Source organism: Nerophis ophidion, linkage group LG02 (assembly GCF_033978795.1).
Source record: "Nerophis ophidion isolate RoL-2023_Sa linkage group LG02, RoL_Noph_v1.0, whole genome shotgun sequence".
Classification (NCBI taxonomy): Eukaryota; Metazoa; Chordata; class Actinopteri; order Syngnathiformes; family Syngnathidae; genus Nerophis; species Nerophis ophidion.
The window spans coordinates 75,621,601-75,637,430 of NC_084612.1; the positions used below are offsets into that span (position 1 = coordinate 75,621,601).

The 15,830-nt window shown below is 44.0% G+C and overlaps 2 protein-coding genes and 1 long non-coding RNA gene across 3 annotated transcripts in view; 2 read left to right on the plus strand and 1 right to left on the minus strand.

Annotated features, from left to right (window-relative positions):
• LOC133545566 (uncharacterized) overlaps positions 1-14,746 on the minus strand; it is a 142,793-nt gene extending 128,047 nt beyond the window's left edge. The window contains exon 1 of the long non-coding RNA XR_009804872.1: positions 14,631-14,746. This is a non-coding gene — a long non-coding RNA (uncharacterized LOC133545566). The remainder of the gene's footprint in view (positions 1-14,630) is intronic.
• Positions 3,461-7,132, plus strand: LOC133535214 (protocadherin-8-like). Its single transcript, XM_061874834.1, has 3 exons — positions 3,461-6,047; positions 6,132-6,357; positions 6,420-7,132. Exons 1-3 carry the CDS (start codon positions 3,612-3,614, stop codon positions 6,770-6,772), a joined length of 3,015 nt encoding a protein of 1,004 aa, XP_061730818.1. The 5' UTR covers positions 3,461-3,611; the 3' UTR covers positions 6,773-7,132.
• The window catches only part of LOC133545543 (leukocyte cell-derived chemotaxin 1-like), a 53,129-nt gene continuing 51,897 nt past the window's right edge, over positions 14,599-15,830 (plus strand). The window contains exons 1-2 of the mRNA XM_061891250.1: positions 14,599-14,731; positions 14,814-14,954. Coding sequence (XP_061747234.1) covers positions 14,660-14,731; positions 14,814-14,954 — 213 coding nt within the window. The 5' untranslated portion in view covers positions 14,599-14,659. The remainder of the gene's footprint in view (positions 14,732-14,813; positions 14,955-15,830) is intronic.

Genomic DNA, 15,830 nt, shown 5'->3' on the forward strand with positions numbered 1-15,830 from the left:
TACATTATATATATATACATTATATATACATTATATATATATATATATATATATATATATATATATATATATATATATCCATCCATTTTCTACCGCTTATTCCCTTTTGGGGTCGCGGGGGGCGCTGGCGCCTATCTCAGCTACAATCGGGCGGAAGGCAGGGTACACCCTGGACAAGTCGCCACCTCATCGCAGGGCCAACACAGATAGACAGACAACATTCACACTCACATATATATATATATATACATACACACATACATGCATACACGTATACACACACACACGGATTATGTATGTGTGTGTATATATATATTTAAGTGTATAAGTGGAATATTTGATTCATAACACCATTGATTTGATTGATTTTTGAGCAATGACAGTTATTGAAAATTAAGTCCCACTAAAATTCTCGGGGATCCAAAAGACCCCTCTCATTAAAGTGTTACAAACAAGTGATATATATATATATATATATATATATATATATATATATATATATATATATATATATATATATATATATATATATATATACATACATACACACATATACATACAAATATACATATACATTTATATACATATACTGTACATGTATACATACATATATACATGTATATATACATATACATGTATATATATATACATATACAAGTATATATACATATACACATGTATATATACATATACACACATATATAAGTATACATATGTATGTGTGTGTATATATACACACACATATATATATATATGCATACACATATATATATATATATATATATATATATATATATGTGTATATATACATATATATTCAAATATATACATATTTATGTATATATACATACAAATACACACACATATATATATACATACACACACACACACACACACACACACACACACACACACACACACACACACACACACACACACACACACAAGTTTTTGTTTGTTTTATGCCTTTACTGTAAAACATATTTCTTTTTTATATGGCAAACACAAACTTTGCAATATTCTCCTTATTTTATTCCATTTATAATTTTTTTATATAATTATTTTACTGTGCCATGTGCCATCAAAACCTTAGCTGCGGTCCGCAAACGGTCCCCGGGCCGTCCTTTGGACACCCCTGGTTTAAAAGCTATTCAACCAAATTCTTCTATAAGAAACTTTTCCCCAGATATTATCCATCTGTCTTTACTATTATCCAGTCTTGAATGTGGCGCTATACGCAAGCAACTGCACGTAATAAAAGCTAATACCTATTTTTTTATTATGCCATTGATATTGTTAAAATGTTCACAAATACATTTTTTGTTTCCCTTTGATATTTAGTCCTCGTTTTTATTGTCGTCACAACCACCACCAACACATTTTTTTTTTTAAAAGGTACAATTACGTCATGAGCTTGAAACAACTTTAAATCATACTTGCGGATTTTCCGGGAGACTCCCGAAATTCAACACCTCTCCCGAAAACCTCCCGGGACAAATTTTCTCCCCAAAATCTCTCGAAATTCAGACGGAGCTGGAGGCCACGCCCCCTGTTTTCACGTCCACTTTCCCACGATATAAACAGAGTGCCTGCCCAATAACTGTAGAATGATCGAGGGCGAGTTCTTGGTTTCTTATGTGGGTTTATTGTTAGGCAGTTTCTTTAACATCCTCCCAGCGCGGCAACAACACACAACAACAGCAGTCACGTTTTCGTCTAACGTAAAGCAGTTGGTCTGCCGTAAACAGCAATGTTGTGACACTCTTAAACAGAACAATACTGCCATCTACTGCGCATGCAAATGTGACAATAACATCTACGGCTTTTAGAGCAGTGGTTCTCAACCTTTTTTCAGTGAAAATTTTTTTACTTCAAGTACCCCCTAATCAGAGCAAAGCATTTTTGGTTGAAAAAAAAAGATAAAGAAGTAAAAAAAAAGCACTATGTGATCAGTTTCTGATTTCTTAAATTGTATAACAGTGCAAAAATATTGTTCATTTGTAGTGGTCTTTCTTGAACTATTTGGGAAAAAAAAGATATAAAAATAACTAAAAGCTTGTTAAAAAAATAAACAAGTGATGCAATTATGAATAAAGATTTCGACACATACTGCAATGAAGTGGCGACTTGTCCTGGGTGTACCTTGCCTTCCGCCCGATTGTAGCTGAGATAGGCACCAGCGCCCCCCGCCACCGCAAAGGGAATAAGCGGTAGGAAATGGATGGATGGATGTGAGTGTGAATGTTTTCTATCTGTGTTGGCCCTGCGATGAGGTGGCGACTTGTCCAGGGTATACCCCGCCTTCTGCCCGATTGTAGCTGAGATAGGCGCCAGCGCCCCCGAAAGGGAATAAGCGGTAGAAAATGGGTGGATGGATGGATGGATGGATGTGAGTGTGAATGTTTTCTATCTGTGTTGGCCCTGCGATGAGGTGGCGACTTGTCCAGGGTATACCCCGCCTTCTGCCCGATTGTAGCTGAGATAGGCGCCAGCGCCCCCGGAAGGGAATAAGCGGTAGAAAATGGGTGGATGGATGGATGGATGGATGTGAGTGTGAATGTTTTCTATCTGTGTTGGCCCTGCGATGAGGTGGCGACTTGTCCAGGGTATACCCCGCCTTCTGCCCGATTGTAGCTGAGATAGGCGCCAGCGCCCCCGAAAGGGAATAAGCGGTAGAAAATGGATGGATGGATGGATGGATAGCTGTAAATATACTCCTCCCCTCTTAACCACGCCCCCAACAACACCCCCCACCTCCTGAAATCGGAGTTCTCAAGGTTGGCAAGTATGCTTTAAAAACAGTCAACATTAAAAAAAAAAAAAAAAATTAATAAAAATAAAAAGTGACAAGTGGTAGGAAATGGATTAATGGACAAAATAAATCAAACAAAAAAGTCAACAGTCGGTATCAAATAGATAACCGCATCGCCTCTTACGCGTCTCGTGCGGGGGTGTGGGACTTGAACAAGATCCACGTTTAAGTGGATGATGTTCCTGATAGGCAGACAATTAGCGGATTACGACACCCGAGGGGGGGGGCGAACGATGGAATTTATTAACGAGCAATAAAAAAAAAAGATGCCTTCCACCACTTTCACCCCCCCACCCCCACCCCCACCCCCACCCCCCACGCATTACTAAGTGATCACACCCACAATGCATGCAAACGGTGCACCCTCCCTATTCTAATGTCTCTGTGGGGGAAAGACAAGGGAAAAGTAAAGCACTACTAAAAAAAAAAAATCACGCCACTACTAAATCACGCCGTGCACTTAGCACACATATTGGATGCCAAGCTTCCTTGACAGTCTAGGAATCTCCACGCGTGGGGGCTTTGGAGGTCTTTCAGAAGTCACCCTCCCCTCCCCGACTTCCCTATTGGCCACGGCCGGGCTCATTTGCATACCCTCCCCCTATAAACCCCCTTGCAGCCGCCGCAGCTCTCCTTGCTGCGAGAACTGCACACCTTCGCCGGTGCGCACCCACGGACCGACCCATGGAACATTTATCAATCTTCTTTTAAGCAGTTTCTGCAGGACATTTTTTTTTGGTGGAACCATCTAAAAAGAAAAAGTTGGACTCTGCTACTTTGGTGAATTCAAGGCGTTAAAATGGAGGGAGGAAGGTGGCTGCTGTTTGTCTCTCTGGCAAGCCTGGCAGCTGCCACGCACGCCAAGACGGTCAAGTACCAGACCTTCGAGGAGGACGCCCCGGGCACGGTGATCGGCAACTTAGCCAAGGACGTCTCCCCCGCCTATTCCTCCACGGGCTCCCGGGCCAATTTCCGGATGATGAAACAGTTCAACTCCTCTTTCATCCGCCTGCGGGAGAGCGACGGGCAACTGAGCATCGGGGAGAGGATAGACCGGGAGCGACTCTGCAAACACACCCTGCAGTGCCTCGTCGCGTTCGACGTGGTCAGCTTCTCCAAGGAGCAGTTCAAGCTCATCCACGTGGAGGTGGAGGTCAAGGACATCAACGACAACTCCCCGGAGTTCCCCCGCAAGGAGTCCAGTATGGAGGTCTCGGAGAACACCGCCGTGGGGACGCGGATCCCTCTGGACTTTGCCGTGGATGAGGATGTTGGGGTGAACTACATCCAGAGCTATCAGATCTCAGTCAACAGTCACTTTTCGATTGACGTGCTCAGCAGGGCTGACGGGGTTAAATATGCGGAGCTGGTGCTCATGAAGGAGCTGGACCGGGAGACTCAGCCGTCTTACGCCCTGGAGCTGGTCGCCATGGATGGCGGGAACCCCTCCCGCTCCGGAACGACGCGCATTAACATCAAAGTGAAAGACTACAACGACAACAGTCCGGTTTTTGACCGGAACAGCTTCTCTGTGGACCTGCCAGAGGACGCCCCAGTAGGGTTCTTGCTGCTGGACCTGAATGCGGAGGACCCAGACGAAGGGCTTAACGGCGAGGTGGTGTACGGCTTTGGGAACCAGGTCCCCTTAGAGATCCGCCAACTCTTCAAAGTGGAACGAAAGAGCGGGCGACTCACCTTGGAGAACCCAATTGACTTTGAAAGTAAGAACACGTACGAGTTTGACGTCCAGGCCGCCGACTTGGGTCCGAACCCGAGTCCGGCTGTATGCAAAATTGTGGTGCAGGTGCAAGACGTTAACGACAACGCACCAGAGATCTCCATCACGCCCATGACGTCAATCACTGCAGGGATAGCGTACATCACCGAGGCGGCGGCTAAGGAGAGTTTCGTGGCTCTGGTCAGCACCTCAGACAAAGACTCTGGTGCCAACGGACAAGTGCACTGTACACTTTATGGACATGACCACTTCAGACTGCAGCAGGCCTACGAGGACAGCTTCATGATCGTGAGCACCAATCCGCTAGACCGTGAAAAAATTCCTGAATACAACCTCACTGTTGTAGCCGAAGACCTGGGCTCCCCTCCTTTCAGGACCATCACCCAGTACACAATCCGTCTCACGGACGAGAATGACAACGCTCCGGTGTTCAGTAAACCGGTGTACGAGGTCACAGTGGTGGAGAACAACGCACCTGGCGCTTACATCACAACAGTGGTAGCACGGGACATGGACATGGGCTTAAACGGAAAGGTCACCTATAAACTAGCAGATAGCTACTTCATGGGCTCGCCTATTTCCACTTTTGTGTCCCTGGACCCCGCCAGTGGGTCTCTTTACGCGCTGCGGAGCTTTAACTTTGAGGTCATGAAACAACTGGAGCTTCGCATCACAGCCAGCGACGGCGGCTCCCCGGCCCTGTCTGGCAGCGCCAATGTCTTCGTGAGAATCGCAGACCAGAACGACAACACACCCGCCATCACTCACCCGGCGCTCAACAACGGCTCGGCTGAGCTCCTCCTGCCCCGGGACGCCCCGACCGGGTACATCGTCACCCGTGTGGAGGCCAGAGACGCAGATGAGGGCATCAACTCTGAGCTTTCCTTCGGGTTGGCCACCGGTGAACCCTCCGTGTTCTCCGTCAACAAAGTGACGGGGGAGATCTACCTGAACCAGGCGCTCAACCACGACGTGGACGACACCTTGAGCCTCACCGTGACGGTGAGCGACAACGGCAGGCCGGCTCTCACCGCCACAGCCACGCTGCGCTTCCTCATCATCGCCGGCTCCCCGCCGAGTGACCGCGCCGTGTACCAGGCGGGCAGCGGGAGCGAGGTGGTGGCGCAGTGGGACCTGTCGGTGGTGATCATCGTCGTCCTGGCGGGGAGCTGCACCCTCCTGCTGCTTGCCATCATCCTCATCGCCACCACATGCAACCGCCACAGAGAGGACAAAGTTGGCGAGGACAGCGACTCGTACGGGGAGAAAGACACCCTGGAGCGGGGCAGGAACCACGTGGCCGGCAACTTGCTCCTTCCTCTGCACGCGGCCGCGGGGGAGGCGGGTTTTGAGGGACACTCCTACAGCAGCCAGGCCGGAGGGTTCAACCCTGCCCATGTTGGGAGAAGCGACATGTGCTCGGCCTCAGAGGACGGCAGCGAGGTGCCGTGTGTTTATGACTCGGACACGAACAAACCAAGGGCGAACAAACACGAGGTGAGCGCCCCTTTTCAGGACGTCCGGCGCAGCTAATCATCATTTTCGTCCTGCTTAACTCTGCTTTTTCTCTACCTTTCGCAGGGGTACTCGACTCTGCCTGGCTACGGCAACGGGAAGGAGGCCGTGAGGCCAATCACCATCTGGAAGGGCAACTCTTACACCACCATCTCCGCCCGAGACCCCGCCTTCAGCGGCAAGGACAGCGGCAAGGGGGACAGCGACTTCAATGACAGCGACAGCGATGTCAGCGGAGACACCGCCGGCTTGAAGAAAGACGCACCCGCTCCCCCGATATGCGCCCAAAACGGTGAGGAAATTAGGACGGTTCTACCGATTTCCCTCAGAGTCTAACGCTTCTCCGTTCAACAGCTTTGTGGGCCTGCACCAGCGAGTGTAAGGTCCTGGGTCACTCCGACCGCTGTTGGAGCCCCTCGGCCGTGCGAGCCAACGCGGCGCCCTCCCCGGCGCCGACCGTCTCCTCCTTCACCGGTCAGTCCAAGACGGCGTCCCTGCCCAGGGACCCGCAACGCAGGGACAACTACTACCAAGCGCACATACCCAAAACCGTGGGGCTCCAGAGCGTGTACGAGAAAGTCCTGCACAGGGAGTACGACTACGTCATGGTCACCCCCACCCGGCCTGCGAGGGTCCAGGAGGTGTGCAGTGACGTCACCATTCCGGTCTACGCCCCCACCCCCACGCACTGCAACGACGACAACTGAAGCACAACTCCGCACACGTACTTTCAGTATACTCCAAAAAAGAAATAATTATTTATTACCCGTTATTGTAAAAAAAAAAAATATTGTGTTTGTGCATTTTTGGTTTAATGTACTCAATCACTTTTCTTCTTTCTTGAACATGTCTGATATGCAAGTTTTGTACATAGAGAGATTTTATTTTTTTATGAAAGCCATAATAAAAGCATGCTTCTATTTAAATCGGCCCCAGTCCCATGAGGCTGGGACAAAGATGGAGATGTAATGGAATCATTTTGAATGTAAAAATAACTAATTGTACATATTTTTTTGTATCATCACAATGCTGTGAGGGGGGAAATAAACTTTTGAAATACTGCGATAATGCCACCAGGTGTCGCTGTTATTGCAGCAGTGCTCTTACGTCCCTGCAGCACACTGAAGGTCACTTTACCTCTTTTTTTTTTTGTTAGTACAATTAATCCGCAGGTGGCGGTAAATCATGTGTAGCTTCAATAACGAGGAGACTATCGAAACATTTTAAAATGACCTCATAAATTAAACCACACTTAGGCTGTCCTCGTATAAATGAATCACGGCCCCAGTGAAATATGCACACTGGAGCGTCCACTCCCACACAACTTAAAGACTAACTTGTCAATTCATTAGCGATAAACCTGAACACACATTGCTTTTATATACCTAATATATATACGTACACACATATACACACAAAAGACAACACTTCCGTAAGGTTTTCAGATCAACTAGGGGACGCGATTTGAACGTGTTGTTTTTAGGTTGGTCTCTCCAAAGCTTTGGAATACATTGCAAAATACCTATTCTATTCTGGGTGATCATTTAAACCCTGGAGCGTCCACTCCCACACAACTTAAAGACTAACTTGTCAATTCATTAGCGATAAACCTGAACACACGTTGCTTTTATGTACCTAATATATTAGCAAAAGATGCATTTCATACAGGGAGTGTAATTGAAGGCACTCGATAGAGTACTTAAGATTTACAAAATAAATATGTACATAAACAGTAATACATATATACAGTATGTATATATATATAAATACATATACATACATGCATACATACGTACACACATATACACACAAAAGACAACACTTCCGTAAGGTTTTCAGATCAACTAGGGGACGCGATTTGAACGTGTTGTTTTTAGGTTGGTCTCTCCAAAGCTTTGGAATACATTGCAAAATACCTATTCTATTCTGGGTGATCATTTAAACACTGGAGCGTCCACTCCCACACAACTTAAAGACTAACTTGTCAATTCATTAGCGATAAACCTGAACACACGTTGCTTTTATGTACCTAATATATTAGCAAAAGATGCATTTCATACAGGGAGTGTAATTGAAGGCACTCGATAGAGTACTTAAGATTTACAAAATAAATATGTACATAAACAGTAATACATATATACAGTATGTATATATATATATAAATACATATACATACATGCATACATACATATATACGTACACACATATACACACAAAAGACAACACTTCCGTAAGGTTTTCAGATCAACTAGGGGACGCGATTTGAACGTGTTGTTTTTAGGTTGGTCTCTCCAAAGCTTTGGAATACATTGCAAAATACCTATTCTATTCTGGGTGATCATTTAAACCCTGGAGCGTCCACTCCCACACAACTTAAAGACTAACTTGTCAATTCATTAGCGATAAACCTGAACACACGTTGCTTTTATGTACCTAATATATTAGCAAAAGATGCATTTCATACAGGGAGTGTAATTGAAGGCACTCGATAGAGTACTTAAGATGTACAAAATAATTATGTACATAAACAGTAATACATATATATATATATATATATATATATATATATATATATATACATACACACATATACACACAAAAGACAACACTTCCGTAAGGTTTTCAGATCAACTAGGGGACGCAATTTGAATGTGTTTTTAGGTTGGTCTCTCCAAAGCTTTGGCATAAATTGCAAAATACCTATTCTGTTCTGGGTGATCATTTAAACTCAGTTTATGTGTCTTATAAAGAATTTGGGATTGACCAGCAAGTTAAATTCCCTTGGAGGAACATCTGGTCCAAACGCAACAATGCATACATGTTCATTTATTTCATTGCACATAACTGTGGTGCGTTCAAGGACCCTTAAAGTTAGAAACAGAGGCATCACTAGTTTTGAATAACAGAGGGGTGACTTAATGCCCAGGAAATGCACTAAAAACAATATAATTATAATATTATTCTAAAAATAACCCTATGTGTATCAGCTACTCTCCACTTTACCCTCTCTAGTATAGGACAGATTTATAATCATATTTAAGTGAATAATAACAGGTTATATGATTATGCAAATACATATAATGGCCACTTTATATCAAGTTTGTTGGTGCTCAAAAAAGAAAACTTGTAAAAAAACAGTGGTGCATTCAAGGACCCTGGATTAAAGTTAGAAACAAAAGCGTCACTAGGTTTTAAAGACTTTGGGGGACTATACTCCCAGGAAATGCAATAAAATAATAATGATGGAGTATTGTATGTTAGTAATATATATTTAATGTGAAAAAATAAACACCATTGAAAAAAATACAAAAGGACGACATCAATTGAATTCCCTTTAGCAGCTATGAAACTATAAAATGATGTTGCTGAATTATTATTTATTTTTTTTCAGACCGCCCAAATACGCAAGATGGAGGATTCTCTCTGTCAGTTTGCATGTCCTTTTTTTAAAAAACGTGCTCAATAAAATGCAAAACCGAGCTCGCAAAGCTGAGATGAGTGTTGATAAATCACATTGCGTGTGCTAAATAATATTTGCATCTTCTCCCAGTTTCCATTAATTTCTACAACTCTTATTTTTTTTGTGATAGAGTGATTGGAGCACGTACTTGTTGGTCACAAAAAAAAAAAAACATTCGTGAAGTTTGATTCTTTTATGAATTTATTATGGGTTTACTGAAAATGTGAGCAAATCTGCTGGGTCAAAAGTATTCATACAGCAATGTTAATATTTGGCAAGTTTCACTGCAATAAGGTGCTTTTGGTAGCCAGCCACAAGCTTCTGGTTGAAATTGTGACCACTCCTCTTGACAAAATAGGTGCAGATCAGCTAAATTAGTTGGTTTTCTGATATGGACTTGTTTCTTCAGCATTGTCCACACGTTTAAGTCAGGACTTTGGGAGGGCCATCCTCAAAGCTTCATTCTAGCCTAATTTAGCCATTCCTTTACCACTTTTGACATGTGTTTTGGGTCATTGTCCTGTTGGAACACCCAACTGTGCCAAAGACCCAACCTCTGGGCTGATGATTTTAGTTTGTCCCGAAGAATTTGGAGGTAATCCTCCTTTTCTAATTGTCCCAATTAGACTCTTTAAAGTGCTAGTTCCATTAGCAGCAAAACAGGCTCAGAGCATAATACTACCACCACCATGCTTGACAGTAGGTGTGGTGTTCCTGGGATTAAAGGCCTCACATTTTCTCCTCCAAACATATTGCTGGGTATTGTGGCCAAACAGCTCCATTTTTGTTTCATCTGACATCAAATGGACAAAGATAAGACCTTCTGGAGGAGAGTTCTGTGGTCAGATTTGCTCACAAAAAGAACCGAACTTCATGAATGTTATTTTTTTTGGGACGAACAAGTATGTGCTCCAAAAAATAAGAGTCGTAGAAATGACAGGAAACTCACAACAGCCATGACATTATGTTATTTACAAGTGTATCCAAACTTTTGACCACGACTATACCTAAATTAAAATCTTGCATAACTAATAGGATAAAAAGTAAAATACAAAATGACTTCAATAAAATAATCAGGTAGAAGCCAAATCAAAAAGGTGGGTCTAAAGTCTGATCTCAAAATCATGAGTGTCAGGTTGAGTTTGTGACGAACCCCAAGATGCAGAGATGGTGGCAGGCATTGAATAAGAAAACACGATTTAATTTATCGCTAAAACAAGAGCAAAAAATAGGCGCGCACAAGGCGGATAACAAACTTGGCTATGAACAGAAACACTTACTTTGACATGAGCAGAGTGAACTGAAGTAGACACAACCACAACGATAAGTAATAATGGCATTGACAGGTAGTGGTGACATCGAAACGACAATAATCCAGCTCTGACTGGAGGACAAAGCAGGTTTAGATGACAGCGGGCTGATTGACACCAGGTGTGGCCAGGTGCCAATCAGCCACAGCTAAGGGGAAACAGCGCTCAGGGATAAATAAAAGCGCTGACAGGAAACAAAGACACACACACAGAGGAAAAACCAAAACAAAACCAGTCAGGGACAAGCCTGACAATGAGGTCCTCCAGCAAGCTGTTCCATAGACTTTGAGTCCTGACTTTGGTAATAATTAAGAGATCTCACGCTCATAGGGTAAAAGTAAATCTGAAAGGTAAGAAGGCTCAATACCATAAAATAAACATTTATAAACCATAACAAGAACCTTAAAATTGACCCTGAAACACACTGTGGGGCCAATGCAGAGATTTTAAAACTGGTGTAATGTGTGGATCGGGTCCGTCAAGTAAGAAGGCGTGCGATCCGTTTTGCGCCTCGGTTTTCATTGATACGCAAAATATATGCCGATCATCGGAGCAGCCAGAATTCTGGGCGGCGATAATGCAAATACAAAACTCAGGAAACGCATGCGGTCACGTCCTACCCTAAGCCCCGACCCACCATCAAAACATTCGGGAAGGTTGGAGCGTGTGGAAGGAAGTTATGAGCGTTATAATTTTCCACCACAAGGAGGCGATTCTGGCACCACAGTAGACGTGCGTTGGTGTCCCACCCAAAGTCGAGATTTACTTGCAAATATTTCAAGAAAATCGGACCATGAGCAAGGAAGTTGTAGCTGTTATCAGTGTATGACCGTTATAATTGTCCACCACAAGGGGTCCATATTGGCACCACAGTAGTTGTTCGTTGGCGTCCTACCTAAAGTCGAGATTTACTCACAAATATTTCAGGAAAATCGACGAATATCTAGTAAGTTATTGGCGTTATAATTTTCCACCACAAGGGGTCCATATTGGCACCAGAGTAGACGTGCGTTGGTGTCCTACCCAGAGTCGAGATTTACTCGCAAATATTTCGAGAAAATCGGAGCATGTGGAAGGAAGTTGTAGCTGTTATCATTTTCCACCACAAGGGGGCGATATTGGCACCACAGTAGTCGTCCGTTAGCGTCCTACCCAAAGTCGAGATTTACTCGCAAATATTTCGAGAAAATCGACGAATGTGTAAGTAAGTTATGAGCGTTACAATTTTCCACCACAAGGGGTCGATATTGACACCACAGTAGTTGTTCGTTGGCGTCCTACCCAAAGTCGAGATTTACTCGCAAATATTTCGAGAAAATCAACGAATGTGTAAGTAAGTTATGAGCGTTACAATTTTCCACCACAAGGGGTCAATATTGACACCACAGTAGTTGTTCGTTGGTGTCCTACCCAGGGTAGAGATTTACTCGCAAATATTTCGAGAAAATCGGAGCATTTGGAAGGAAGTTGTAGCTGTTATCATTTTCCACCATTTTCCATCATTTTCCGTTAGCGTCCTACCCAAAGTCGAGATTTACTCGCAAATATTTCGAGAAAATCGACGAATGTGTAAGTAAGTTATGAGCGTTACAATTTTCCACCACAAGGGGTCGATATTGTCACCACAGTAGTTGTTCGTTGGCGTCCTACCCAGAGTAGAGATTTAATCGGAAATATTTCAAGAAAATTGGAAGTTATGAGCATTAACATTTTCCACCACAAGGGGTCGATATTGACACCACAGTAGACGTGCGTTGGCGTCCTACCCAGAGTCGAGATTTACTCGCAAATATTTCGAGAAAATCGGAGCATTTGGAAGGAAGTTGTAGCTGTTATCATTTTCCACCACAAGGGGGCGATATTGGCACCACAGTAGTCGTCCGTTAGCGTCCTACCCAAAGTCGAGATTTACTCGCAAATATTTCGAGAAAATCGACGAATGTGTAAGTAAGTTATGAGCGTTACAATTTTCCACCACAAGGGGTCGATATTGTCACCACAGTAGTTGTTCGTCGGTGTCCTACCCAGGGTAGAGATTTAATCGCAAATATTTCAAGAAAATTGGAAGTTATGAGCATTAACATTTTCCACCACAAGGGGTTGATATTGACACCACGGTAGTCGTGCATTGGCGACCCACCCAGAGTCGAGATTTACTCGCAAATATTTCGAAAAAATCGGAGCATTTGGAAGGAAGTTGTAGCTGTTATCATTTTCCACCACAAGGGGGCGATATTGGCACCACAGTAGTCGTCCGTTAGCGTCCTACCCAAAGTCGAGATTTACTCGCAAATATTTCGAGAAAATCGACGAATGTGTAAGTAAGTTATGAGCGTTACAATTTTCCACCACAAGGGGTCGATATTGTCACCACAGTAGTTGTTCGTTGGTGTCCTACCCAGGGTAGAGATTTAATCGCAAATATTTCAAGAAAATTGGAAGTTATGAGCATTAACATTTTCCACCACAAGGGGTCGATATTGACACCACAGTAGTCGTGCATTGGCGACCCACCCAGAGTCGATATTTACTCGCAAATATTTTAAGAAAATCGGAGCATGTCAAATTAAGTTATGACCGTTATAATTGTCCACCACAAGGGGTCCATATTGGCACCACAGTAGTTGTTCGTTGGTGTCCTACCTAAAGTCGAGATTTACTCACAAATATTTCAGGAAAATCGACGAATATCTAGTAAGTTATTGGCGTTATAATTTTCCACCACAAGGGGTCCATATTGGCACCACAGTAGACGTGCGTTGGCGTCCTACCCAGAGTCGAGATTTACTCGCAAATATTTCGAGAAAATCGGAGCATTTGGAAGGAAGTTGTAGCTGTTATCATTTTCCACCACAAGGGGGCGATATTGGCACCACAGTAGTCGTCCGTTAGTGTCCTACCCAGAGTCGAGATTTACTCGCAAATATTTCGAGAAAATCGGAGCATTTGGAAGGAAGTTGTAGCTGTTATCATTTTCCACCACAAGGGGTCCATATTGGCACCACAGTAGTCGTGCGTTGGCGTCCTACCCAGAGTCGAGATTTACTCGCAAATATTTAGAGAAAATCGGAGCATGTGGAAGGAAGTTGTAGCTGTTATCATTTTCCACCACAAGGGGGCGATATTGGCACCGCAGTAGTCGTCCGTTAGCGTCCTACCCAGAGTCGAGATTTACTCGCAAATATTTCGAGAAAATCGGAGCATGTGGAAGGAAGTTGTAGCTGTTATCATTTTCCACCACAAGGGGGCGATATTGGCACCACAGTAGTTGTCCGTTAGCGTCCTACCCAAAGTCGAGATTTACTCGCAAATATTTCGAGAAAATCGACGAATGTGTAAGTAAGTTATGAGCGTTACAATTTTCCACCACAAGGGGTCGATATTGTCACCACAGTAGTTGTTCGTTGGTGCCCTACCCAGAATCGAGATTTAATCGGAAATATTTCAAGAAAATTGGAAGTTATGAGCATTAACATTTTCCACCACAAGGGGTCCATATTGGCACCACGGTAGTCGTGCATTGGCGACCCACCCAGAGTCGATATTTACTCGCAAATATTCTAAGAAAATCGGAGCATGTCAAATTAAGTTATGACCGTTATAATTGTCAACATCGTGAAACACTTTTTTTTTTTTTAAGTCAGACAAATGCTTGTGGAGGCAACCTGTGCGTAAATGGGCAACTTTTTTTTTTTCCATTTCAGGAAGAAGGGAGTGGTTGCAATGACCCCTCACTCCCACTAAGAGAGAGAGGGAGGAGAGAGAGAGAGAGAGAGAGAGAGTGTGCAAGTGGACCTGGGATCCTCAGGTGTTCGGCTCCAGTCATGGCCGGGAATTCAGAGAAAGTAGCGATCGCCTCAGCGGGGCCGGAAGACGTGCAGCAGTTCATGCCTCCGGTGAGAGTCCGTGCACTGGGTCTGTCGGACGTGATCATTAACGCTCCAGGTCTTTGGTTTTTGTTTGGTTTTGTTTGCGCAGGCTTACTCTACTTTGGCGGTGAAGCCCGCCGCCACCGGGCGCTTCCTCAAGGCCGGGATGGCGGTGCTGGTCGCCGGGGCCCTGCTGCTGCTGCTGGGGGCCGTCGGAGCCTTTTACTTCTGGAACAACAATGAAAAACACGTAAGTGTGTGGTGTAAGACACTCAGACCGGACAGCATGCGGGGGATCATCCAAGTCCACTTAAGCAGCGAATTTACCTTTTTTTTAAACGCTAAAAAGAGTCATCAACTTTAGAGTGGGACTCTTTTTTTTTTTTTTTTTTGGGAGGGTGGGCAAACATGGAGTTAAACAAGACATGTTACATGATGGAGTGCATGAATGGAGCCCTTGTGTGTGTGGGGTGGGGTGGGGGTGGAGGGGGTCCTCTCTGGTCCGGTTGACGGTCCGGGTGCAAGAGGTGTGAGGACAGAGGGGAAAACTCGCAGCTTTTTGGGTATTTTTTTTACTAGGACGTGGCTGCTACTGTAATTAAGAAGTGGTATTAAAAACCTCTAAAGGCCTAGAGTCCACATGCGTGGACAGCAAGTTTTTAGCTCTTATTTCCAAAATTGTGTACACTACTGAATTGGGGTCTTATGGCCACTTATGTGGACACTTATACTGCCGTCTGGTGGTGTCGGAAGAGTATAACATACAATGAATTTGGGAAAAAAAAGTGTAAAAATAAGAATTAGCATGTCACTAAGCATGAAGTACACGTTTGTGTACTTATGGACTAAATACATTATATCAAAAGATGACTCTTAATTTTTACTCTAATTAGGGTCCAATAAGCCTAAATAGCAAAGAAAAAAAAAGCATGTAAACAAACAGCTCGGGCCTTAAGAGGTTAAGGAGACCCATCACCAGAGATTGGAACTATAGGGCTGACGGCTTTTTAGTTACCTTCCGAACTCCAGTGTGACTTTTCTGATGGCAGTGCGTCAAAGAAAAGGAAAGTGAAGGAAGTGGAGAAATCCACACGCCAAGCTCCTTCCAGTCCTGGTTGAGGGCTCC